Source organism: Anomalospiza imberbis, chromosome 2, assembly GCF_031753505.1.
Source record: "Anomalospiza imberbis isolate Cuckoo-Finch-1a 21T00152 chromosome 2, ASM3175350v1, whole genome shotgun sequence".
Lineage (NCBI taxonomy): Eukaryota > Metazoa > Chordata > Aves > Passeriformes > Viduidae > Anomalospiza > Anomalospiza imberbis.
The window spans coordinates 34,429,470-34,456,633 of record NC_089682.1 but is presented as its reverse complement, the minus strand read 5'-3'; the positions used below and the strand labels follow the sequence as shown (position 1 = coordinate 34,456,633).

Genomic DNA, 27,164 nt, shown 5'->3' with positions numbered 1-27,164 from the left:
CACTTCTTATTACTGCACGAGATGAATGCTATACATTTGCAGATGTACACTCTGTGCCATGCCATTAATTTATACAATTCAAGCATGCAAATTTAGCTTGGTAAATATTGGCCCCAGTATGTTCATATTTGCCTGAGTATATTTAACAGCCCTCATTACTTTCAGAGGGTCCTTTAACATTCCCAGTGAAGCCACCATCTTTAGAAACAAAATTAAAACCACACAAATATGACAGCAGTCAGGTGGAGATCCTTCAGTCCAAAGCCCTGACAACTGCAAGGTGTCAAGATTGGGAAATAAGATACACACATGCACAACTATTATCATGCAAAACTGCTAGCACAGTATTTCAGCCCAGATCCCAAATGGGAAGGTTGCCTCCCTAAACCCACCCCTCAAACTGTGCAGTCCAAACCCCATCACAAGCAGTCCGAACTCATGGTATACATTGTCCTACAGACACATCAGGCAAAAACAGAATAAAAAGCAGGGCAAACAGATTAGGCAGCTGTGCTCATTTCCAGTGATAATACATAACCACCAAATGCTTAGGTAGATCACAGCCTCCAGACATCCCTCTCTGCCTGCCTTACTCTGTGGTATTCTCCTCCCACCTCCACGCAGTCATCCTGGAATGCCTGTGCTTCCCTCCTGGTCTTTAGGGAGCTGGGATGTTTACAAAGCACAAGGAACACTTACAGCCACCTCCAAAAGAGTGACATGGCCCTCAGCAGAAAGCTGAAAGCTCCTTCTGAAGAGCATTTACATAACCCTTAAGCCTTTAGCACTAAATATTCTTCTTTAGTGGCATCTCTGACATTTTTCTAGCCTGACCAAGAGGTCCAGCAGAAGTGACAGACCTAAAGCCTTTGACCCCCCTCAAGGTGGTCTTGGTTGTTTATCCTTCTTCTGGATCTAGGATCACAGCCCTAACAGCTCCAGCAGGGCTAAATAAACTCAGCACTGTTAGGTCTTCTCCTTGGACCTGTCTACTGTGGTGACTGAAGTGATCAAATTAGCCTGTTTAACTGGGGTAGTTTTGTGTCAACAACAGGACAAAGAATGACTAAAGTCTGGCTTCTTAAGGGAAATGCCAAAACAAGGATGAGAGAAGAGCCTATTGAAAAACAGGCCTAAGTAGTTCTGGTATTAACATGATTGCTTTGTAATACAGTCTAGACACCATCTTACCATCTTACTTTAGATACACATTTTGTCTTTAGGATGCTATCTGCTTCTGGAACTTTTTTTTTTTTTATTGGACCTGTTGGTCCTCCAGGCTTTTTTACCCATTCATAATTCTTGCTCCCAGTGCTCCAGCACTGTACCACTCTTGCTACTGCCCACCACCACCAAACCCAGCTACAGAACTCAACAGGGCTGGTAAAAAAAATAATATAAAGGAAATAAATTATTACTGTCCTGTAAAAACCAGCCAGCAAATGAGACCATTTGAAGCTGCTGGGTGTCTTCCTATGGCATCTGACAAAGTAGTCCCTGCTTAAATTATTTAGCTTCTTTTCACCTGGCAAACCACACAAACAAAAGAAACACACCCTTCATGTAATAGTGTGAACAATCCCATTACAAAGAGCTTTGCTTAAGAAGACTCCACAAGGAGTCCAGGTATTCCCTGCCTAACCACCTTGCAGAGATTATAAACTGCTGTTTCAGATCCCTTGTCACCTTTCAAAACAGCGGCTCATAAGAGTATTCCAGAATGGAGGTGTCAGGAACTCTTCTTAGCTCTTATTTTTGGGAACATAACATTTAGCATCCTCTTTGGGCTTCCAGAAACAGATAGAAAAAAGCCCAATGTGAGCAGAAAGGTCAAAATATGTATTTACAATAGGCCAGAGAAATGACCTGGCTAAACAGACTGTGCTGCAGGAGCTGCACTGAACCTGGGTGTGCAGGCAGACTTTGCTAGCTTTGGCTTGTGTCTTAGAGGAAATCGGTCTCCATATGATTTCAGACAGGTCTTCATTTTACTGGTTGCACAATCTGTTTCATTGGAATCTCCTCCCCACAGTTTCCTTGAAATTAAATACACTTGGATACACCTAATGCATATCCATGATTAGCCAGGCCACAAGATAACCAAAAAGTTAACAGAATCTCTGCTTTTTGGGGAGGTTTGAAGCCAAATCAAGAACACAAAGCTACTGACAGACTATTCTTCAGTCAATATGCTAGTAAAAAAAATAATATTAAATGTGCCTCCTACAGTTTCCTTAGTAAAAAACTGTTTCTCCTCTTCTTGGCAAATTGTTTTCCTCTCAAATATTTAGTCAATGTTCAAATCTGCTAACTCAAGCAGCCATTAAACAAAGACCATTAAAAAAAACTACTTGAAAAACTGGAAGAAAAGCCAGACAACCTGGACACAGAGCCAGTATGGCCAAACTACCCCGGAGAAAAGATACTGACAGCCTATGAAAAAGAAAATGGCAGTAAAATACACACACACAAACTGCCTGAAAAAGAATCCACTATTTGTCAAATAAAAACAAAGCCTATATTTTTCACAAAAATAAATAAATAAAACAGCACTTTAGGAAACTACCTTCCAAAAGCAGTTCCACCACATCTAAAAAACAACCAAAAAAAAGTAGGGATGCCTTCGTGAATCAAGGTGTAGAGGACAAAACCTGGCCTGGTGAGGGCACTAAACTCACCAACCACACCTGCTAGAGGTTTAATTTACAATAGGAAAGTGTTGATTACTGAACTAGTGTACAGTAACAAAGCTTTCCATCTGCGTTCTACATAAATGAACCACAGACTGGAAGAAGAACAAAAGTCAAACCTATTTAGCTGTACTGCAAAGGTTTTTATCAAGCATGATGAAGTTAAACAAGTATCTTTCCTGTCCAAGAGTCTTCTTTCATAGCCAAGACACATCCAGCTTCCCTTGGCTGTTATTCTGTTATTGTGGAATACCTTCATTTATTTAGTTGTCTTCCACATTACTGATCAACATTCATATTGTATATTGGTCAAAGGCTTTTAATATGTTTAGCTCAAATAAATTAACTTCATTATTCTTGCCTTCAGTCAGCCTCTTCTGAATTAATGAATTTCTAAGTTTTTTAAGAGAATGAAGAAGTATTTCTAATTGTTACGACATTATGCCACTGTACTGATGACAGAAAGGTTATCATTTTAAAATGACCTCTATACCAGCAGAAAACAGAAAAACCACTTTACTGAAAATCTTTCACATTGTGATACAAATGCTAATTCACAGCAAGGGCCACTGCCCTGTGAGTAACTGGAATGTTACACTGAACAATGAGACCACTAAATCTTCTTAAATCACAAGATCTGGAAAATATATTCCTCATTCACTGAATAACAACGGATGCATTATATTTAGTTTTAGACATTTGATTCTTATCTTTTAAAAAAAAAGCCTTCTAAACTGATGGCTATAGGCAGAGATACATGATGTAGGTGTACCACTGGTCCAAGTGGAGATCCTACAGATGGCACAAAAGCTGTAGAGGGAATGGCAGCAGTTTTTGGAGGCTACACTGTACAAACAGGATTGGAAACCCAGCCACTACTGAAGCAGAAGCCATACAGACACAGCAGACAGCTTAAGATAAAAACTTCTTCAAAAATATGAATTGATTCCATTTAATTTCAAATGACTGGACAGGTAAACATCTAAAAGCATGGGAGCCTGTGTCATGTGAGGGTGGTGACAAAGAAACATAATCCACCTGCTCAATAACTCAGGAAGAAACGGAAACTGAGCACAGTAAAAGTCCTGGAATTTACCACCTAGAAAGTGAAAAAACTGAGTCACAGCAAATTTGAATAAAGTCAGGTACACTACACACACATTGTCCATTGCTGCTAATATGCCACTGTGACCAACAAATCAATTATGCATGTGAGAATATTGTGGAGGAAGTCTGTACCTTTGTTACGTGTCTGATGGAACCAACTGTGAGGTTTCTTCGATGATGTTTTATGCCTGGGAGATCCCAAAGGTGATCCAGCACAGTTTCTCCTTCTTCTAGTACATGTTTTTGACCCTGGAACTTCGGTTTCTCATAAAAAATCCAACTGCAATAATGATAAAAAGAACTGAGTTGTTGCTGGTAGAGCACATCTGATGGAAAGCCTAGGAAAAAGTTCTTCTTACCAATAAAAATATCACATCTTTCTTATGCTCTCTCTCAGTAGTCACACTCACTTTGGTATTGAAAAGTAAAATACACAGTTCTTCTCCAGGACAAAATATAAAATAAAAATGCAGCTAAACTACAATGTGAATGAATAGACTTATTTTACCAGGACAAATATATTAACTGTCACATCAAAATGTGTCCTGTTCAGGCAGACTATAAAAGGCACAAAACACACTAATAATGGCATTCAGCATTTCTTAGGATGTGAAAGAAATATATGCAAAACCATACAAGGGTGCCTCAAAACTGCATAAATGTGACATGCATGGCTGACAGTCAGAAACAGTCCCTGTAAGCCTCACCAATTAAATTCCAATGCAACAACTGACACAGACCTGGCCCCAGCTTCCCAAAGCAAATTGAGGAACACTTGCAAACTTAAAGGTCCTTGTATATATCCTTCTGTATCCACATTCCTTTCAATGCCACATATAAACTAGCAGCTGAGAATGTTCATTTGATGGTCCTTTTGCAACAGCTACTGTATAATGAAACTGAACTGTAAAAATCCACTTTTTAAATACACATATTTCTAGTCATGATTATGGCTGTACTGGCTCAGCACTTCAGGCAAGAGCTCTAAACCCACTCGTGAATCTATTAGAAATGTTCTGTTTGAAGCTAGCTCCCAGGAGAAACAATATATTTTTTTAGTGTGGTATTCAAAGCCTTGTTTTATGCTTTTTCACTGGTATCAGTCTAATTATAAAGCAAGAAAAAGACACTACTGCAGATGGGACATGTGTCATAAATAAAAGAAATAAAAACACAAGAGGAACACACAGGCAGTCTTTTGGAAAGACTCTATTTAAATATGACCTGGATTTCTTACCATCCTCTAATTATCCTAAGTATTGCTCCAATGGGAAAGATCCACGATGAGGCATCTAGCACATCAGAATGAACTTCTTGTTTACTTCTGTTGCCACAAGTATCATAAATAATAATCTGAAACAATACACAGTGCATGCAAATGAGGGCCCATTTCAACACAGAGCCCAGACAGTTATTTTTTTGCTTGCAATTTGTGCCAACCCAACTGAGAGGCTACACAGTTTCTTCCTTTATGAAACACTCTACTCAATGAAAACAATTGCTGAGAAAGACAGCAAAATTACTAGTGGCAGGATTTTAAACAATATATACTCACTATTAGCATGGGGAAGCACATGCTATTAATACATAAAATAGAGAAAATTAGACTAACATCTTCAGACTCTTTCCATTCAAAAATTACAGTATGACAAATTATTCCATGTATCATATTGATTTATGTGACACAAACTCTGCTTACCTTCCCTGGTCTTGGGTTGCATTTGAGACTTGCCCTGTCAATGAGGTTCTGAAAATAAAAGGACATGGCAAACAACTATTAAGAACTACAACAGTGGCACAAAACACAGGCAGATTATTCTGGGTCCACTATTCCTGTACATGTACACAACTGTCTTTAGTAGATAAAACCAATATTTGTTTCACTGCCATTCAGAGCTGGTATAAATTATTTACAGGGTCAATCAGCAGAAAGCAGCATGTGCTAGAAAGGAAGAGCTGTTATGGAAGTTATAACCTTTACAAATGTATCACCCCTTCCCAGCAAACAATAAACTGCATTTCTTAACAGAGGAAAGAACAGAAGATACATCTAACACAGACTGGAGTATTCCAAACATTGTGGAAAGACTTCTTCAGCTACACACTTGGTCTGTGTGGCACTTTCAGATTCTAAACATGAGAAGAACTCTTTCCATACCCTCATTTGCCATTGCTTTAAGCAAACTAAAAAATGAAATCCTAATCTATGGAAGCAGCTATGCTATTTACTTGCTAACTTAGCTATAGTTTTTAGAAGACTGTGATGAAACAATCAAAGAGCCCAGTAAGCTGATATTTATACATTTTTTGGACAAGACAACTCTATTAATCTCAGAAGTGAAAGAAATAAAAGAATAATTTTCATATAAAAGGCAATTTCATCATCTCCAGGTTGAAATGTCATTAACATGGAGAAGTCTGTCTTGTGCTATTATAGAGACTTTTTATTATGCATATTTCCCTATTTTACCTTCTGTTCACATATTCTGTTTTACAGTTAAATTACTTTCACCTGTGTGCTGAACCAAGACTTGAATTGAGGAACACTTTTATCTTTTAAAATTTATTTTATCAGAAGAGTTTTTTTAAACTATGAAATAAAAAACCTTAATAACTTCTGATAAAAACTTCTGATTACTTTTATAATAAAAACTTAAATAAAAGGGAGCAAGGAGGAGAGGGAGGCAGCAATTTTGAATCTGGGCTAATCACTTTGATTATAAATATAATGTGACATGACATCTTACCGCTGACAGTTCTCCCAGTTTTGGCACAGCATTGTCTTGAAACCAATGAATCTTTGGCTGCAGCATATCCTGGAGAATGCTTCCAAACCTGATCCCTTTTTCAGAAGAGCCTTTTCTGGCAGATTTCAAGTACTGGTAGTACACACTTGTAGGAGGCTGTGTTACAGCAGCATCAGCTTTCTCTGGAACTGGTTTAAAAGGTGTCTGACTGGGAGAAGACACATCTGGAAACTGTTCTGGTTGCTCCTGTGCATGAAGCTGTTCTTTTGAAAGAATAAATGATTGTTCAAGAAAAGATCTACTTTGGTCATTTGATTGAGGGGTTCCTTTAAAATTCTCTCTGCACTGACTGGAAAGGCAGTTGTCTTCTCTCTCAACATCAAGAATATTTTCCTCACAGGAAGGTTCTTCCTCCTCTTCCTCCTCCTCGTCCTCCTCCTCTCTGCTGAAGCGAGCAGTGAACTGCAAGCGCTCGGACACTGACTGGAGGAGGGAAAGCACAGAAGTGTGGTCAGAGCTGTCTTTGGAGACTCCCCCAGGACGGCTTTCTGGAGACACATCCGTGGACAGCAGATCTTCCTGGGAGCTGTCGTCCTCGTAGATGGGAGACAGAGAGAAAGGATAAACTCTGTAGCGCTTGGCCTCCACACTCAGGAAGGACTGTGAGCCTCGGCTCTCTGCTGCTTCGCTCGCCTTGCTGTCCTGCCCATAAAGACAGACTGACTCCTGCTTATTCCTTGCTCTAGCATGCCTTAGATGATCTGTATTATTTGAAGACAAATCAGAAGGAGAAAGAGAACCAGCTTGCATCTCATCAGTTGAGACAGATTTGTTCTCAGTTTGAAGAGCACCTTCGTAAATGATGGTAAAAGAACTGTTTTCCCACTGTTCAATTAGTGGAGAAGAAGCCAAAAGTTCTGTTGGTTCCTTCATGTTATTGCTGCAGTCCAGGCCATTTTCTTCAAGCTGATAATTTCTCTCCATGTCTTGACCCTTGATTTGCGCCAGCTTCAGATTCTCATTATTTTGGGCAGAGACTGTCTTGAAGCTGTGTTTCCCTTCACTGCCCTCTCCAGGAATAGACAGTTCAGGTACCATGGACTGTGTATCTAATCCAGTATTAATCTCTGCTCCCTCTTTTGCCCCTTCTGCTTGTTCCTCTTTGCTCTCCACTGCCTTTGAATTTTGTAGGGTTGCTTTTACTTGTACAGGTACTTCCTCTGCAGCCTCTTTCCCACGGTGTTCATACAGACTGTCCTCTGCATTGCTTTCTAGAGACATCTGAGGGCTGCTTTTACCTTTGGAGTCATTCTGCAGGCCAATACATTCTTCACCACACATAAAAGATGACAAATTAACATTTACAGCTGGCAGTAGCGTGCGCTCTGGCATATTTGTATTATTGCACGAACCTTTTAACTGCAATGGCAAAAGCGTTTCTTCAGCCACAGCAGCATCTCTATCTGTAAAATGTAAAGTTCCATCAGATTTTCTACTTATTGCTGATACTTTGTCACGCATTTCTGCTGCAGCCAGATAGTCACACACCTTTCCATTGTACCTCTCTTTTGCTGGTGTCAGAAGATCTGATTCTAGCCTTGCTAAACTGCCAGAGGAAAGAAATCCATTTTTTTGACAAGTAATTGCATTATTTGCTACCTTTTCATCTCTTTGGAGCCAACCTATGCCATTTTCCATACAATTTGGAAGTAAAGAAGGACCTGAGCAATCTGCCTTTTCACACTTTACAACTACAGTCTGAGTTTCAACCATCTCTGTTGGTTCCTGAGTGTTGGCAGGACACCTCATATCCAAACTTAAAGCCTTTGGCATTTCAGCCTCAGGTTTAGGCTGAACATTTCCAGAAAGACTTTTCCTCTCGGTGCCTTGCTGCTGATTGGATGCCAGCTTTTGTATGGCTGAGTTAATGACCCCATCAACTGTTTCTTTTGCTTTTAGTTCTAGTGCCCTATGTAGGTCAATTTCATCAGGGATGCAAGAGAGTATCTTTTCATCTTGATTATTTGTATCCACTCTTTCATTTCCTGTAAACGAAGATGAGCCTCCTCCACCAGGCTCATTAAAAGCTTTCAATGACTGCACAGCTGACTGGATTTCTCCTGCTGCCAGCTGTACATTTTCAGCCTTCTGATAATTTGCAATATCCATATTTATTAAACCATCCTTGCTCCCACAAAGCTGGCAGACACCAAAGCCTTCTTTTGCTATTATTTCTTCTGTAGCCGAGTGTAAAACCAAGTCCACTATTTCTTCAGCTTTCTTCAGCAAAACAGCAGCATCTGGGAAAAAAGAACATTGTTGTCCTTTCCCAGAACAAAGACCATTTGCCTGGGCAGGTGCAGCAGCTTTTTGGCCAGAAGGGACTTCCAAAGGAGCAGAAGCACCAAGAATCATCTGTCCCGTAGCATCCCTGTACATGGTCTTAGAAGGGGCTGACTCAGATGCAGTTTCCAAAGATATCAAGGGACGGGTGGGTGATGGCACTGCCTCTGCAAGGACACTGCTGTCAGCCTGTTGTGTGGAGAAGGCCTCATCTGCCCCATCACTAGCTCTGTGACTGGAAGAATTACTGCTCCCCTGAGCCGTACTGGACATCTCCAAGGCAGAAACAGGAAGGTTGAGGGCTTCTCTGGATACCAGAGGAGGAGAAGTGGGCCTGGAGATGCAAACAACCTCTACATCTACTCCATCAGCACAACTATCAAGCATAGGAGGAGTAATCTCAGGTTCCCGAGAATTTGATGGGCACACAGTTCTCAAGTGTCCTGAGCAAGGTGGCCCCTCGGTCACCCTGTTCACAGGGATTATTCTCCCAGACTCTGCAGCTGGAAAAATAAAGCCATCCTTTACAGAAGCAGCAGTCAGGCCATTTTCAGAGTTAGTGGCAGAAGGCAGCATTTTTCCTTGTTTGTCAGATGAAGAATCAATTACTGTGGGTGATAGCCTAAGTTTATTGCTGTTTTCCTTCTTGGAAGAAAAATTAATACACCTGCTTTCAGAAACAGGTGGAGATTCAGAAATTAAGTCTGTATCTTTTTCATGGGTGAAAGCAGAATGGTTGGTTAAAGGCTTTCCTTCAGATCTTAAGGCAGAATGAGGAACAATCTTAGAGGTAGACTCGTGGGTTGGAAGCACTGTCAGTTCATCAAAATTTGTTTTCACACTTTGACACCCATGGGCACACGGTGACACATTGGTAAGGTTTTCCACTGCAGTCTCAGACAAAACCTTCATTGCTTCCTCACTCTCCATTCCTGGACAAGGAAAACCAGTCTGCTGTGTGGCAGTATTTTTAGGATTCTCCACATGGATTAGCCTGTGACCATTTTGTACATGCACTGCTTTCCCTGACCCACTCAGTTCTTCATTACAAGGCCCCCTGCCCATGACTGTGTCTTCATCATGTCCAATAAATGGCACGGAATCAGTTTGATTGCCTGTGGCCAAGCACTTTCCTCCTTTGGATTCCATGCTGAGTGAAGTAGGCATTTGTTCATTAAAAGGAAAAAGAACAGTAGCAGCAAAGTTCTGTGGATTTTGCCCTCTTTCCACAGCTGTCACAATTTTCTGTGCATCACCATTTCTTGGATCACCATCTTTATTGTCACTCCTGGGGTGCTGATCTGTTTTCTGCTGAAATGTAGTGGTACTGAAATGAAGCCTCTGGAGATCCAATGTTTGCTCTGAGTGATTATTCACTTGATGATTGCAGCAAAATTCTCCCTTCCCCACCTGCAGTTCTTCATTAAAAGTCTTGCTTTTTGACTTGGGTGAATGTAAACAATTATCCTGTATTTCTTTTGGGGATTCTTTATTACCTGCTTTACTACAATAATTTTCTTTATCAAAGTTAGAAGTAGCATTTTTGTCTGTCTGAAAGAGAGTTTCTGCTTCTCCTGGCAGTCCATCTTCTTTTCCAACCAAATCATTTGCAGAACTGACTTGAAGGGAATGAGTACTCTGGGAAGTGGAATTGGTTAGGATCCCACTCTTTCTACCACTAAATGGCAATAATGAATCTAGTGAATATGTCCTTTTAACTTTTATTGCAGCTAAAGCAGGCGTTGTTCTTAAGTGTAACTCATGACATGATTCAGAGGATGAAGTTGTGGCCTTTGCAATTCTTTCGCATTTACTTCTACCCAAGCAATGCTGAGCTTTACCAGACTGTTTGCTTCCCACTCTAACTGCAGAAGAATTTAACATGGCATCATCTTGGTCATCTTTACCCCCATCTCTTCCATTTTCTTCTATTAGGCATCCTGATTTCACAGACAGAGTTGTCTGGACTCCTCCATTTTCTTTGACTGTTGAAGCATTTCTGTTCTCAGGACTTTTTTCTCCTTTTTCAGTTTCTGATTGGTTCCTCAGGAGCTGCCTGATCCTTGCAGAACCCCGATACGTTGCATACGTGACTGCAGGTGCTTCTGGCTTCCGTCGTGTCTGCCTGGAACAAGGATCATCAATATCAGCAGGGACAGACAATGAATTGCTGGCACAATAATAAAGTTTAGCACTAGCTGTAGATGATGTAAAATACTGTTTTACTCCACAGGTTAGCACAAACTGTAAATTGCACTCAACACTATTTTTCTCCTTCTTCTGCTAAATAGAGGTTTGTGTGACAAATTATATGGACACCACCTTTTACCAAAAAAGACAACTTAAACTATAAGTTAAAAAGTAGATGATGGCTTAATCAACTTCTATCATTCATTTATTTTCTACCAAAGGAATTACTACTGACAAGTGTCACTGCAAGGCAAAATTTGCAGAGACACAAATAATCGTCCTGTTTTGAAGATGTTTGATCCTTCTAAAGCTGGCCTGTACTTTAAAACTGAAGAAAATTTACTGTATTAATGTTCATTAAAATATTGAATTGAAATTTAAACTTTTACCCAAACTCTCAACTTATTGTCAAAAAACAGGATTAGGAGAAACAAAACATGTGGGGAAAAAAAGGAAGTATATAACAGAGGATGCTTTTTTGAACCACAGGGTAGTAAGGAAAGAGATTAAATGGAGAATGGGTAAGAATGAAGACTCTTGGAATGCTGAAGAGAATATCAAAATAAGAAAACAAGAAATGTTTCAAGGAATTGGTAGATCTAGCAGTTCATTAGTCTAAAATTTAGCAGCAAAAAACAGTGAATGCAAAAAGTAAGAAATTAGAGTCACCACAGAAGAACTGAGATCCTGCTCCTTCACTGCTCTTTCTCATAATACTAAGTTCAGAGCCTGTCACTTTCAGTTTTCTGAAGAAGCAGTTTTTCTCCTTTCTTAACACTGAGACATCACAAATACTCACCTTTCTTTCAAATGCTTCCCTCTTCCCCCCTATTTTTCTGCCTGTTAAAGAATTCTTGCAAAAATCAGTCACTGTCAGCTTTTCCATTCTTCACTTTAAGACAAAGTAGATGCTCAGACTAGACTTGAACTCCCTTCTGCCTCAGCCTCCACTTAAACTAAGAAGAAACCCTTTCAAAGTCTGCCCTATATCTGCTAACACAGTGAATGCTGGAATCAGCCATTCAGCTGTCTGGAAAGTTGTCCTACTCATTTCAGGAGACTCTCTTGGGCAAAAACAACAACATAAAAAGGTGTTGACTAAGATTTTGATTTCTAATATAAAAGTGTTGCAATATACAAAAATAGCTTAATAGCTTCTAAAGCTCTTTGCACCTTCCCTCATTCATTCAGTTTGTTTAGAAGTTGTTACAGCTCTGAGAATTTATTGAGAAGAAATAATTTAAGTGAGAAATAAAAAATAAATTTACTAAGGGAAGTGAAACATCTCAGTATCATTGAGTAACTGTAACTTCAATTCTCATCTGTATGGATTTTGAGTATATATTCTCTCAAAAGATATATAAAGAATATAAAAATGGAATGGATTCACCAATCTAAAAATAGAATCTATTTTGTGGCAAGATTTTAGAGGCCAAGATTCTTACTTCAGTATTAATTTTATTTTGAAGAGAGAACTTAATGCTATTTCAAATCACAAGTAAAGAATACACACAGAGTACAAGTGAACTAAATGTGGAATTATTCAAATCCATAAACATTAAAAGAGAGATATAAACAGCCATTTATATGCATGTTTTACACTGTCAGGTACCTTTAGGCTAATGCCAAAATACATTAATATGGGCATTTAGACTTTGTGAGAACTTGAAAATTCAGTTTGTATTGGGATTAAATTCACTGCCATCTCTGATGGAGCAAAAGCTCAATATAGTTTGTTGGCCAGGTATATTAAGTCACAGAGGAAACAGGAAAGTCCTGTATAAATAGCACATCTCCCAGCTTGCCATGTTAGATGCCTACATTTAGTCTTCTATAGCACCAGTTTGGTTTCCAGAGATACCAGCAGTGGTAGCTGTTAAACATCACACACTCCATTTGTTAAAATGGCTGCCTTGAGAATTCACAACCCTCCAAAGAAACATAAACATTTCTGAGTGACAAAAACCAAAACACGGTGGAGAAAAAGGGTAGTAAAAAAACCCTGCATCATCATTATTTTCCACAGAAAATTTTATTCTAATATTTTCTAAAACTCCAGAGATCCTAAAAATGTGAATGGAAGGATCTGTTGAGTTCTGCAGCACAGCATATTTATTCAGCATCAGTCACAGTCATACTAAAAATAAGTCTTAAGAATGTAAGACCTGATCATGCTCTTATTCAGAATTAACCTCACTGAGTAACCTTTCCTACTTTAAATAATCACTATTAAGCTTTTACAAACTCCAGCAGCTCCTCTATACTTTGGTCAACCTCAAAAATAAAAGTTGGCCTACAACTGCCCTGAATCCAGATGAAATTTCTTTTAAGAGAATGAGCAGAACACATACTGGCACCATTTCTCAAAAAGAAAAAGAAGTTTTATGGATTCTTGTACAGATCAACTGTAATGACATGTTTGAAGCGAGCATATAAATGGTATTTCAAGATGCCAAATACTCATTTCCACCAAAATCAAGGCAAGACAATGGATAAATAGCTTGACAAGAACTAGCTTTTACTGAGTGTCTTTTATTTCATGGTTGATATTTTTTGTATGATATGCAGTGAGGAGAATTCAGATTTATGCACAAACATGGTGAGAACCAGTACTCCAGAAGAAATCTGGAACATGCCTTTTCAGTTATCAAACTTTGCCTTTGAATTCTTCATGTAAACTCAGAAATTCTGAAACCCAAAGCCTCCAGATATGGAATGAATAGGTAAATTCTACAGAAGGGATGCCAATGAGAAGCCAGCATGATTGGGTTCTGTATCCACACTGACTGGAGCTACATATCACCCTAAACCAATATTTATTACAAATGGTCAGACAAAAAAAAGTACTCCAAAGCTTTTTTTGCCTATGTGGCATCCTTTATAATTTCTCCCAATTCTTTTTGCTCTCTGTTTGTCTTCTGAGGGGACTTTACACTCCAATTGACCAATATGAAGTCAGAAGACTCCAAGCCATTTGCCCCTTGGAGAATTGTGCACAAACCCAAATCTGAGGAGCACTGGCTCCAGCTCCTCTTCAGTGACAGAGCCCCAGCCTGTGCCAGTGTCTCCCAACATGCAGCTCTGCTCTCCTGCAGGCTTCACTCTACCAAGACTTTAGCAAGTGAGCTCTGTTTTCAACCAGAACCAACCTACTCTCCACAGACAAGCCAACTTCAGGGTGCCTGACCTTTGATAAAGAATTTGCTCCTCAGCATATTATAAAAAAAAAAATCAGTAGACCTCTTAGTCCTAATGCATTTCCTTTCAGAGCACACAGAAGCATATTCACTCTGAATGCTCCCATGCAACAAGAAGACATTAAAAAAATGAAAACCCATGTTCCTGTGCAGCACCAGCAACTCAGCTGTAAGTCTTATGAAACAAATTTAGAAGCAGGCTGTGCCACAAAAAAAAAAAAAAAGCTTTCTGAAAGTGTCACTGGAGACATGTTTCATTTCTGATCACCAAAACAAAGTCAGTTCAAAATTTACCTTAAAAACTCCTTGCAAAATTTTTTCAGATCATGTGAGGATGCAGATGAAAGCCTGATTATACAAAGAACCCAGTGTGCATTCTGTCACATATTTCAAATAGTAGGAGATTCCTTCTTTCCTGTCCTCACAGGAAGCTATTCAATTCCCTAAAAAGCCTTAAATCAGTTTCACAAAAGACTTTGACAGCAACAAGAGAGGATGTCAACATGAGTTACATTAAATTTGTCAAAAGTAGGTGCTTGTAGATACTTCTTCTATTGTGAAAAAGATATAAAAAGTTAAAGGGAGGTTCCTCAAGGAGGAGAGGAGAACCTGTTCTGACATCTTATATGACAGACATCTTGTGTAACTTGCCCAAGTGGCAGTGGTTATAAAACAGTTCTGTTGATTTGGAAGGCCAGAAGCAGGAGGAAACCTGCTATCTTAAATGCCTCATTCCAGTGCACCCATAAAGAACACATTGTCTGCATTTTTTCATGTGTTTGCCATTGAGGTGGCAATCCCTCCAACCCTGTTTGTAACACACAGTAATGCAGAAAGCAGAGAGCCCTACACATTTTCCAAAAGGTGGAGGCAGACCACACAGACTGATAGAGCATCTCAGGCCCCCAGCAGCACAGTTCATCTGCACAGCAGGGCATTGCTGCCTAGCCTGCTTCTCCCAAAACATGCCATGGCGAATTTTCCCCTCTTACCTCACTCTTCCAGATATTTTCTCCCCAGTGCAGCAGTCTACTGCTTTTACAAGCATATCCATGCATAATTCCTCCAATCTCTTCTCCTAGACCTCACAGAGGGAGTTACCAGAGGGATCTGCAGGCTACAGGCTGAAAATCGCTTATGTAGATTTGGTACTTGTGACTCCTGGCTATCCCTCTATGACCATCTTAAAATTACACTGTTGTTTAATTTTTTTCCACTTAGCTTTTATTCCACTGTATAGTTAACTGTCAGCTTTTAAAAAAATTATGTTAAGGTACTTCATCTGCAAACAACTATCTTAAAGTCACTTTGAAACACCTTCTGGTGGAATCCAGCTTACTCAGCCAGCTGGTTTCTATGCTCATGTAAGGTATTAATAAATGGGAAAAACGAAAGACTTGCTGGAAAAAAAGATTCTGTGGGCTAACTGAATCGTTGCCATACACAACTTAGATGAAAGAAAATTTTTTAGCCAGAGGGGATAGCTTCATGATTTAAATCTGCAGTCTGAAATACTTAGTGTCCTGGGATGTCACAATTTATGTTTGAAAAGGTCAAAAGTTTGATTGAACAAAGTGATTTACACGCAGCTGATTCTGCAGGAAATTTCAAAGCTAATGTTCCATAAGGGCAATTAAGAGTCAACAACAATTTGAATAAAAGCAAACACAGTCTCTGTGAACTTGGAAGGAATGTTTTTCCTTCCCCTCGCCCTTTAGCGTAGTACTTCTTCATTATCTCCCACATCTGGGAAAACCTATTCTTTGAGTCTGAAGGAAGAGAGTACACATCAAGGCTGACCCAAAACACCAGAGGTTGCGAGACCAAGACCAGCACAAAGGGCTTGGGATCACTCCCAGCCCTTCCTTGCCCTATTTCCACAGTACCTGGCAGCAGCCAGCCTTCCTACCTCATACCTGTGGGAACTGTCCTCACCTGCTGCCCCTCCATTTTCCTCTGTCCCACTCAGAGATTCAGGTGCCCAGGACCTGCCCCTCCCAGGGATCAGGGACAAGCAGAGCCACTGCTGCTTCTCACTGGTGTGCAAGAGCTGGGGAGAGCAGTGAGGTCTCCCCCTTAGTTTCTCATCTTAAGGCTATAGAAAGCCACTGTTCTTGGCCTCTTCTGAGATGTAATGAAGAATCAAAGCCAGGACATTCTTTTACTCTCTTTAAGCAAGAGTGCAGCTTCAGCTGTGGTAGGAAAAGCAAAGGGCTTGACTCAGTTGAATACACTGTACAGCTGAACAACCCTACCAAAAAAAAAGTTCAGCGGAGAAAACGTGAATTTAGTGAATTAGTTTTTGACTTAATTTATTTAGCTCAATTTTGCATCACACATCTGTTAAGAATTACTCTTAAAATATAAAATTTCATTCTTCAGAAACACAAAAATCTTTGCTTTGGCACCAACAAGAACCTTTCCTTTGGACCACATCCCATCTCTGGGTAGGCACCCCTCTCTGGCAGGTAGAAAAATGCTTTGAGGTCTGCATTTCTCCCCACAGCACAGCCCTGAGAGTGACCACTCTCCACAGTTCACCCAGAAAATCAGGGGTGGGATGATCCTGCTTCTTCCCTGGGACAGCCTTCTAATTTTGGGTGATATTTGGCTGCCCAGTAGTTTATGCCCCTCCTAAAGTGGCAGCAGGTCACTCTCAGCAATGACTCCCTGACCACCTGAGCACCAGCAACTGAACAACACTGCATTTCCATGGCCAGAAAGCCATGAAAAGATCAACAAATCAACACATGCAGGAGCAGCAGCTTCCCCACTTTTCTTCAGAAATTACCTGATGAGACCACTGCTTGGAATTAAGTAATGAATTTCCGTTCATTCACTCTTGATTTTCTGCCAAAGGCATCTATAGGGAAAGATGAATGTTGCTGCAACTGACCAAAATGAAAACCACAATACACACCAATCCATTGGACAAATTAATGCTGTGTTTTGTTATCACCACAAGCCTGCCTCTGACAAGCAACACAAAGGAGAATTACAAGCTCTGGAACAAACCTATTAACCAGAATTATGTAAACCTGAAGGATTTTATCAGCTGTATTTCTATCAAAATAAAAGGGCAGGATTTGCTGACAGTAGCAAGGTGGGAAATAACTAATTGCTAACACTAAAATACATCAATTAGATGTATAGCAACAGGTTTACTAGACCTAAAAATAAAATAAATAATAATTTTAAAAAATCCCTCACAGAACCCAGTAAAGTGTATCATAGTAGAACTGTAAACAGACTACAATTTCATTCTCCTTAGGGCTACCTCCCTTCTGAATGAAATTGCTTACAATGCTCTCACTAAGTTATTCCTGGTACCTGGCTTTTAGTAGGGTGCGAAATTTAAATGCACATTTTGAGCATCTGCTTTGGAAATCACCCTCACTCCCTTTTCTACCTACAGTAAGAAAATGCTTGCAGCTGTGGACTTCAGGGTTTTTTCTCACATCCATATCTACAAGGTTCATAACAGAAGGAAGAAGATGGGATCTTAAAATACTTTGTTGAATTGAGGTATTACTATCTTAAGCAGGATAATTTAATCAAAACATTTAGAGTAAGTAAAATTTTGATTTTTTTTCTCTTCAGCCATGTTCAGCATTGCAATAAAGCTCCCCCTTGCTGAACTCCAGAACAAGCTGTGCAGTTTCACAAGCACTATTGTTCTGCACACCACTATTTGTAACATCCACTTACTGTTACTGGATATTAAAAAAAAATCTACTGGAAAATAGACAAATGGCAAGTAGTCAGTAGAACAGATCTGGGTCATCAGTCTTCGGGGCAGGAGCAAAGGAAAACACTGAAGTTTTGTCCTCAGTCACCTGCACAAGGAACCACCCATTGTTACCACTGGGATTCTTGAGAAGATGGCAGCTATTCACTGCAGAAAGTCCATTCTCAATTTTGAAGCGAAATCATTGCTTTTTAGTGACAGGCAATGTATATAAAAGTGAAAGAATTTTACATTATAGGAAAAAAAAGATAATGGGGCAAATCTGTGTTTTGTATTTGTCATGTACTTTATGAAATTGTCATCTCTCTCATGTAGACTTTCAGCAATGAGAAATGAGGGGAAGTGCACCCCTACTGTTCCATGGTTTTATTTTTAGGGCTTATTTCATCAGTTAAATGTTGGCTTTTAACATCACTGAGGAGTGCAAAGGCCAAGAATAAACACAAAGTTTTCACTTTTACACCTACCACTCTGCTACAGGGGACTATTCTACCCAGAAGCTGCCATCCTACCTAAGAGGGTTTTTCTACTCTAAGTAGCAAATACCCTACTTTGCAATTGCTTGCTCCTTTTCACTTCTTCAAGGCAAAGAAACCTTCAACCATCCCAGAGAAATGGAAGACTAAGGGATGAAATAACTGGAGACTTAGCCCAACTCTCCTCACCCATCTTCTGTGCTGCAATTACTGTCCACAGTAATTGCTGTCTAGAGACTTTGCCAAATGTGTCATGGTTTCGTCTTTTGTGCTCCTCCTTTACCACTTGCCACTGCTGGGATTAAAGGAGCAAAAGCCTTTGAGGTACAAATTACCTCTGAGCCAACCAGCCAGGGTGATGGAGGAATAAATAATGTGACCTACACATTTTGTCTCTCAAAAACATGTACTCCACAGACTGAGCTCATGAATTCCACTTTCCTTGGCCCAAGGCCTGGAAACTCAAGTCTTTACCAAGTGCCAGACCTCCCACTAAGGGAAAAATTAACCTCAGTTTACAGGTCAGAGCACTCTGATATCCTTGTATTTCACTAAATATTGCTTTAAGGATAAGAGGAGAATGAGGTTGTCTGAGTAGAGGCATCCAAGACCATCTGTTAGGTTTTTGAAATCTAAAAGGTTGTTTGGTTTAGACTTTCTTTCTTTATGCAACTCTAATGGGGATTATGCAATCTAACAACCATCCCTCTTCCACTTATCATTGCAACCTCCTCACTAACCAGTCCCTAACCCTCACAGACAGTCCCTAACGCAGTATTTCACTGCAGTTTAGAATTAAGAAATTCATTTACATCTTCCTCATGACAAAGGAAACTGCTGCAAGATTAATAATGCAGTGGTCAGAAGGATTTGTAAAGCTCTCTGCTACATCCTGCCTCTACAGGAAATGCTGAAACTGCAGTTTAATGCAACAATCAATGGAACCAATCCCTTTGGCTTTAAATGGCTCACTAGCACACCTCACACGACTTTTAGAACTCAATCACTCTTAGGTTCACATCATCTTTGCTCTTCATGGTTTCCACACCTTCCTGCTGCTTTGTGCTATGTCTTTATCCCTTCTCCCCATCATTGCTCATGTGCTTGTAGCATCCACTCCCAAGAAGACTCTCCAGCCAACTGGCAGCAACCAAGAGTATTTTTACAGTTTAGCTATGCTAATTGAATACCAGCTAGTTAATATTTAGTAGAAAACCCAGCAAGTACTGGAAAGAATAAACTACTCTACATCCTTTAAACTTTTATAAACTAAAAGAAAACAAATCCAGCATAACCACTTCCATAAAAGAAAAAAACCTTTTCCTTGCTAAAAAAAACAGTTATTCAAACATTTTAGAAAGGTAAACAATGCAAGCCTCTGCTTCCCTGCAGTCATTCCAATTTTTCTTTACTAATTGCTTCAAGAAGAGCAGTTCACATTGTGTGGTCAGGCAGAGAAAAACATAATTAAAGTTACACAGAGATTGTCTAACTTGTTAGTATCCCAAGCCAAAAAGGGAAGTATGTACACTGTACTTTTGAGAATGAGCTTAAAAGGACATAGAATGGTTTAATGTTTGCCCTAATTTACAACAACTACAATGAATAAAAAAACCCAACTTTTTAAAATGGAAGAAAAATTGTATTTCCATGGAAAAGCTTCATTCTGTACATAGGCCAACTCACCCTTACCTCCAGACTAGCAACACACATTCTTTCATGCTTGTCCAGCCATGAGACACATGAACCATACTGAAAAAAATCGACAGTGGTTTGTAAAGATTATCTAACAATACAGGATGTCAAAGGATGGTCAATTGAAAAATCCAACTGTAACTTTGACTTCAGGAAAACAAAAATAACTCAAAAATTTCTGCACAGAGCAAAGAGGTCACTTCAGTGAGTTAACACCCACACTTTCCAAACTCTGCTAACTTTGATAAATGCCTTATTTTATTAATCTATATTTTTATGGAGAATTCACAAGAAGAAAAAGGGGAATGAGATCCATCTTACCCTGTAAATTGTGCATAGACAGTGAAGGATATACTACAGAAACAGCAAATAGCAGCAAGAGACTGATGCAGCAACCCAGCCTGTCCAACAGGTTTTAGGGAATACAGTTTGCTCAGGAACCAGACCAAATAACACCACACTCCTGGGCTCTCCTGGGAACAACTGAGGGGAGGAGAACTTTTCTCCTGAATTGATCAAAGCAGAGGTGGTGCTGAGCTGCAGTTTGGAAAAAGCACAGTCAGATGGGTGATACCATGATAAGAGTCTGGGATAAAAAAACAGTCGACCAAACCAGAGTGCTCACGAGAACACAACCAGTATTACTATTAATTACTGTATTTTGAAGGTGGAAATACAGTTTTAACTTCGCTTAAACAGTTAACACATCACCTATTCATATCCTGATCAGGCACTGCATTTATAACATAAAGCTTCAAATAATTATTCTGCCAAATAACAGGTAAGGGCAGAGTGCTGGAGACATCCCCAGTATGGAAATGGAATTCAACAAGCAGCTATTTCAGCTGTCTCTGACCTCCTACATGGAGATGAAACATTTCACATGCCACCAATAAACATACTGAGCACAGCTCAATTAATTAAAAAAAAATTAAAAGAAAAAAAGGTGTTTCTTCTGAGCCCATCCTCCCATTCTACAATGCAAGCAGGAGCACTGTGATAGACTTATTGGTTACTCTCAATCACTACTTTCTGCTTAAATTTGAAATAAATATTTTGGGCCATACTGAAAGCCTGAGTCATCATCACGTGCAAATCCACTGTCCACAAACTAGTCCATGTTCAACACACCCATCAAAAACTAGACAGGTACCACAGGCATACATTCACACCTAACTCCAAATCCATGCTGTGCTGACCCACATGCAGCCAAATGTTCAATGTAACAGCTACAAATGATTTTGGAAAACTAATATCTATGTTTATGACAGTCACAAAGGGTTTTGTAATACACAGTCAGTATTTTAACTCTTCTACTCTCAAACACACAACAGTGCCTTTGCCAGCACTTTTTTTTTTAATCTTCTTTTTAAAATATTACAGAAGTATGAAAAATGTTCCATGTTTTGGCTAATTGAAATTGAGTGTTTTACATAACCTTCTTTACATCACAGGATAACCCCACAGAACTAGGGGAAAAAAATCACAAAAGCAAAAATCACCCAATCAGACTAGAAAAGATAATTTGAAAGTGAGAAAACCTTACTTGCACAAGTAAAATTATTGAACTGCTGAGATATAAAAAGAACAAACATTCAAGCCATTCAAGCCAAACATTTATATAGGCCATAATATGGATGGAAATAAGCTCTTTACACTTTTTTTTTTCTTAACAAATATGTAAATGCCACATCTAATCAGGAGACTTCTAAAAGACTTCTTTAAAGTTATATTTTGTTGCAGTTGACTTCTCCCATTCTCATTAATTTAGGGCAGTTGCTACTGGAGTTTTGTACAAAGTCAAGTCAAGGACACTCCAACCACCCTTAGAAATGACAGACATTTCTCATACAATCATCAGAACTTGGTCAGCATAGTTCCGTACACACACACAGAAACATCAATATATTTAATAGTAACTTACAAAACTTACTTTTCTGTATCTGAGGATTGCTTCCAGCCTCCTTGAAGATCCCCTGTGATATCTTTCCCAATATTATTTAAGATGGCATCACCTTTATTTACAGAATCCTCTGTTTTTCTAGTTGTAGGCTCTTCAATTTTCAGGTGCTTTGGCTGCATGTCCTTTGGAAAGGTATCTGTGCTCTGTAAATCCTTTTCACATCTGTTGGGTTCATCTTGGAAGGTAGAGGGTTTAGATTCTACCAAAGAAGATTTTGTTGCAATATTAAATAAGCTTCCAAGGAAATGAAAAAAGCCTTCTCGGGGCTGCTTGTCTTTATCTGATGTTTTGCTTCTAGGAGTCAAACTAGGAAGGCTATTAGCCTTTTTCAGCTCCTCCTGGATTTCAGACTTGCTAAGTTCTTCTGTGGAATGGTTCTTCTCTTCATTTTGACAAGCCTAAGGTAAATACAAAAAGCACATAAAGATGATGGTTCCTGTCATTTTCACACATTCTCAAATTCCTTGATTTTAATTTGCACCTTGGCATTGTACTCCTTTCAACAGATCTGTCATTTAAAAAGGTTAAAGCTCACTGCTTGATGTCTTCTCTTTTTGTACCAGAGGTCCTTATTCCACAAAGAGTAAAAAGGACTAACGCAGGCTAGAATATTCCCAAAGCAACTGCAGTGGAAAAAAATACAGGACAGATGGCAACAATTGCTTCAAGTGACATCAAAAACATGGGGAAGAAGCAAGGAACAGTTATTTCACACTTCCAACTAATGCCCTCAGAAAGCATAGCTTCACAAACAAACCTCCATGTGCTTGTGAGAACAGTTTTCAGCTTGCAAATCTAGGCAAGAATACCACAGCCAAACACAAACACCCCACAGCCTTCTGCACTTCTGAAAAACCGAGGAGAATCACAAACAGAATTGGGATAAAACAAACTCCACTCACATCCCAGAGGTGAACTACCTTAGTTCAACCCTCTGGCCAGCTCTCCTTCAACTGCACAGCTGTTTGCAAATGGATTTGTTGTCTCCCACAGTCTCCAGCACTCTTTGCCTGGTTTTCCACACAGCCAAAGTCCTACAGAGCACCAGCCCTGCACCTCTAACCTTCTGAACTGCCTATCGGCCCTATCAGTGAACTGAAATGAATGAACACCAAGGCAGGGCTTCACTTCATTCAAACCACATGTTCATTTCTTTCCTCAACTCAGCTGAGCATCTACACCCAGAGGCAAGGCAAGCTCTATTCCTCACCAATTTATGCCCTTGAATTTCCTCTGTGTCAGCTCCTTTCAGAGATCCAAGGACTACTGTCCAAGCTCATGTTACTTCTGTCAAGACCATCTGCCCAAAAGGGTGGAGCAACTTCACTGGAAGGCTTCACAAACACCACACATAGCCACATTTTCAGCTTCACAATCTGCAAATGTGTTTTCTTCCCTGGACTAAAGTTTTCTGGGAAGCACCTCCCTCCCCCATCCCCACCCTTTGTAGTGGGTGCCATAGGCTATTGCTGCCTATTTTATCTTTACAGTACAACCCTGTAATTTCAATTCCTGATTCCAACCAGTTCATTAACACAGATTAAAGTTACCCCAAGCTTTTCTCAGATGAAATCTATCCTGCTCAACAGGAGTGGGAAAGAACATGAACAAAAAGTCCTATGCAAATTTTAGTTGTGTCAACAATACATTTGGATAAGAGTAATTGTTTCAAACTGGGCAACACCTACACAGAAAGCTACTATTTCCACTAGGTGACCAATCCTATTTCTACTTGAAGTAATCTTAAATAAGCCAGCAGGCTTATTTGTTAATAGGCCACCTAGGATCATGTTAATGATGAAAAAAGTGTTTTAATGAACTCAGCTCCATCCTTGGGGAACAGCAATTTCTTAAGAACTTTCAAGATATATTTAATGATACCAAAGCAGTGGTCTTTAAACTTCAAGCAATTCTTTTATGCCCTTTAAATACAGAGCAGATGCAATTGCTTAATATTTAAAGATGCATGTGTTGAAAATAGAATTGTTTATTGGAATTGTGAGGATAGAAATTGAACAGCACTAATTTGTCCTTGAGAAATCCACACGACGTCCATTTTCTTTGTACAGGCAAGACACTTGTACAACCACACTGAACTTCTAAGTAAACTTTTAGAAGTGGGCTAAGTCAAACTGGCCTTTTTTCATCCCACCTGTGACAAACCCCGCCTGCTCCCCCACATACTGTTCTGGTCAACAGCTGATGCGTCACAAAGGGGTGGAATCAGGGATTTACTACTTTACATGTCAACTCTACCCAAACCCACCCCTGGAAATGAAGATGCCAACATTGCAGCTTGGAGATGTGCCACAGCTCTGGCTGCTGTCTTCAGTATCAGACAAGTAACACACGAGCCTGGAATGAACCTCTTGAATAATTGTCTTAATGTCAGAGGAACTGAGTACTTTGCATGAGGAAATACAAAACAGAAACAAGACAACAAAATAATTTCCAATATTTGATGAGTGAATGATTCACCACGTCAGCTTCAAAGTTCTACTGTCATATTTTCTTCCTTCACTTTGACTAACACCTCAGCATTCTTCAATGCCAGATTTTAATTCAACTTTAAGTGAAGGAGGGCATTTCTCCATAGTTTTGTGATTTGTACCATTCACACAGATTTGTCTAATCTAAAAGAGTACCTCAGTGCAGGAAATACACATAAATCTAATTCTTTTCTTGGCACAACCCTTTCAAGCCATAAACATTTATATTAACTATTAAAATATCTATGACATTAACAACTAGATGCATTAACTATAAAAGAAATTATCACATTAAAAACTTGACAACAGTTTAGTCTTATAAGTGTTTTTGTTTGTTGCTGTTGTTTTATTTGGTGTGGTTTTGCCCATTTTTAAAAACCATTTGTATTCAGAAACTAGTGGAGGGTTTGGGGTTTTTTTTCCTATTAGGAGCTGAGACATCAAATATAGTTAAATCTCTACATGTGAAAGTCTTCTCGGAGCAGCTCTGAGACATAACACTTGTAAAGACTGTGCTGCTTATTTGTGAGCATAATTTATGCCCTGCTTGAAAAGCTTTTTTGTAGTCTCTGCTTCCAGAAACAGAAATCTATTTAGACTTTCCTTCCTCTTTAATCTTCCTTTCTTTACTTAACTTTTGGTAAATCAAAAGAACAGGAAGCTTTAATATGAAAGGGTCCTTCCATACCATAAATAGCGTCTTGCATGAAAAAAAGCCACCGAGAACATTTACACTATGCTTATTTGAAGATACATGTGGATATTAAGTCCTAACACAGAAACTATGCAAATCCGTCTTTCTTCCGTTCAATATAATCAATCCTACTCTCCATATATTCTCCCTCCTGCTCCACTTTGCCATTACAGACAGCTTGAGCTATTGGTATTTCATCATTTGCACACAAAATCTCAATTCAAAGTCTGAAGCATTATGCAAACAGCTCTGTTCCTGCTGCAGATTTTGAAGTTTGTATTTTAAGATGGTGCCATATTCAAATGACGGAGACGAAAGCACAAGATTTTACTATACGAAAGCCAGTAAGCCTCTAGCACAGCAGGAGCCTTCAGGCACGAGTGCCTGATGAACACACAGCACGGTGGCAATTCCACGAGCCAGTATCACAGAAACTTTCACTTTCATTCCCTATGCCTCTCTCCCAGTCTGTCTCTGACAGAAGCCCCTAGTGAGCACTCAGGAAAAAAAAAAAAGGGCACAGGGTTTATATAAAGTAATCCTTTCCATGGTACATCCCACCAGTTTTCAACAGTCAGGGCCTCTAGCAACCTTGACATAGCATTTGATTCTGTGTCACAATTAAACTTGAGCAGTTTGATAGTCACAACACTGTAGAAATATCAGTGACTCTTGTTTTACTTACATTTCATGGCATCAGTCAAGGAAAAATAAATTTAAAAAGTCCTCTTACAGCGTCACAGCAGTCTGAATAGTTTCTCAGGTTCCCCACGAAAACAGTGGTTTCTGGATGGAAACCTACCTGCCAGATCCCCTTTGAGATCCTTGCTGATGCAAGGAAAAAAATTTTCCTGCTATAATGTTATCTTTCTGCTCCTCTTGTAATGAACTGTCATCAGCCTTCCCCTGGCCTCCCCTTTCCCACCCTCTGTGAGTTTTCCTGCTTGTGACACGCTTCATGAAGCTTTAATTAGCTTTTAGTCCTTTGGCAACTCGTTCCTCCGAGTTTCACTGAGCGAGCCCTGGGTAACCTGGCCTGACCCTGTAGCTGAACTGAGGCTGGACTGGATGACACTCTGGGGTCCCTTCAACCTGAATTATCCCATGGGCCCGTGCCCTCACGTGCAATGAGGCTGGTGTGGCAGAGTGTGAAATAAGATTATGGCTCCAGTCAGGTGACCGAGGAGACCGCAGCGATAAGTGACGCTGTGTCTGGGCCCTGTGCTCCCACCTGGCTGCACTGAAGCCTGCCAGCTGGGGCTCAGGGGACAAGCCCACCACGGCAGGATTGTTATGCCAGCTGGTCGATCCAGCGGCCGCCGAGTGTGCTCTCCAGGCTGTAATCCACTGCAGGCCGCAGCGCAGACAGCCGCCCTCGGCCTAGCTGCACCTCGGCGGGCAGGCCCAGGGCTTGCCACCCGCTGGACAATCCCCCGAGGTGGCACAGCAGCACCCTGAGGAGGGTAACCTGCCAGGTCACCTCAGCTTTCCTCACCTCCTGCCCAGCAGGGAACCCTCGTGACCACCCTTGTAAACCATCTTTTCTCAGCAGCTGGGTGGCTGAAGTTTGAATCGACAGAGCTTCTCAGTCAGCAAAGGCTACGTCCATCTGCCAAAGATACAACCTCTTTTATTGCCCTAACAAGGGAAATGAAAACATTACCAGCATTAAAACACAGATCTCCGTGAACAAAGCGTTAGCTTCCAGCCACAGCTGCCAGACATTTGGGATTTCCCTCCCCATGAATGAACGCTCATTAGGAAGCAGAAACTCCAGACAGCTGCACAGGGACCTCTCAGGCCGCCTGTCCCGTGGCACTGGGAG

At 40.1% G+C, this 27,164-nt stretch overlaps 1 protein-coding gene across 1 annotated transcript in view; it reads right to left on the bottom strand.

Moving 5' to 3' along the window:
* The window catches only part of CRYBG3 (crystallin beta-gamma domain containing 3), a 79,721-nt gene that overhangs the window by 31,538 nt on the left and 21,019 nt on the right, over positions 1-27,164 (bottom strand). The window contains exons 3-7 of the mRNA XM_068180475.1: positions 22,127-22,554; positions 6,545-11,012; positions 5,497-5,544; positions 5,035-5,150; positions 3,930-4,077 (exon numbers count right to left, since the gene is read on the bottom strand). Of these exons, the coding sequence (XP_068036576.1) occupies positions 3,930-4,077; positions 5,035-5,150; positions 5,497-5,544; positions 6,545-11,012; positions 22,127-22,554 (5,208 nt within the window). The remainder of the gene's footprint in view (positions 1-3,929; positions 4,078-5,034; positions 5,151-5,496; positions 5,545-6,544; positions 11,013-22,126; positions 22,555-27,164) is intronic.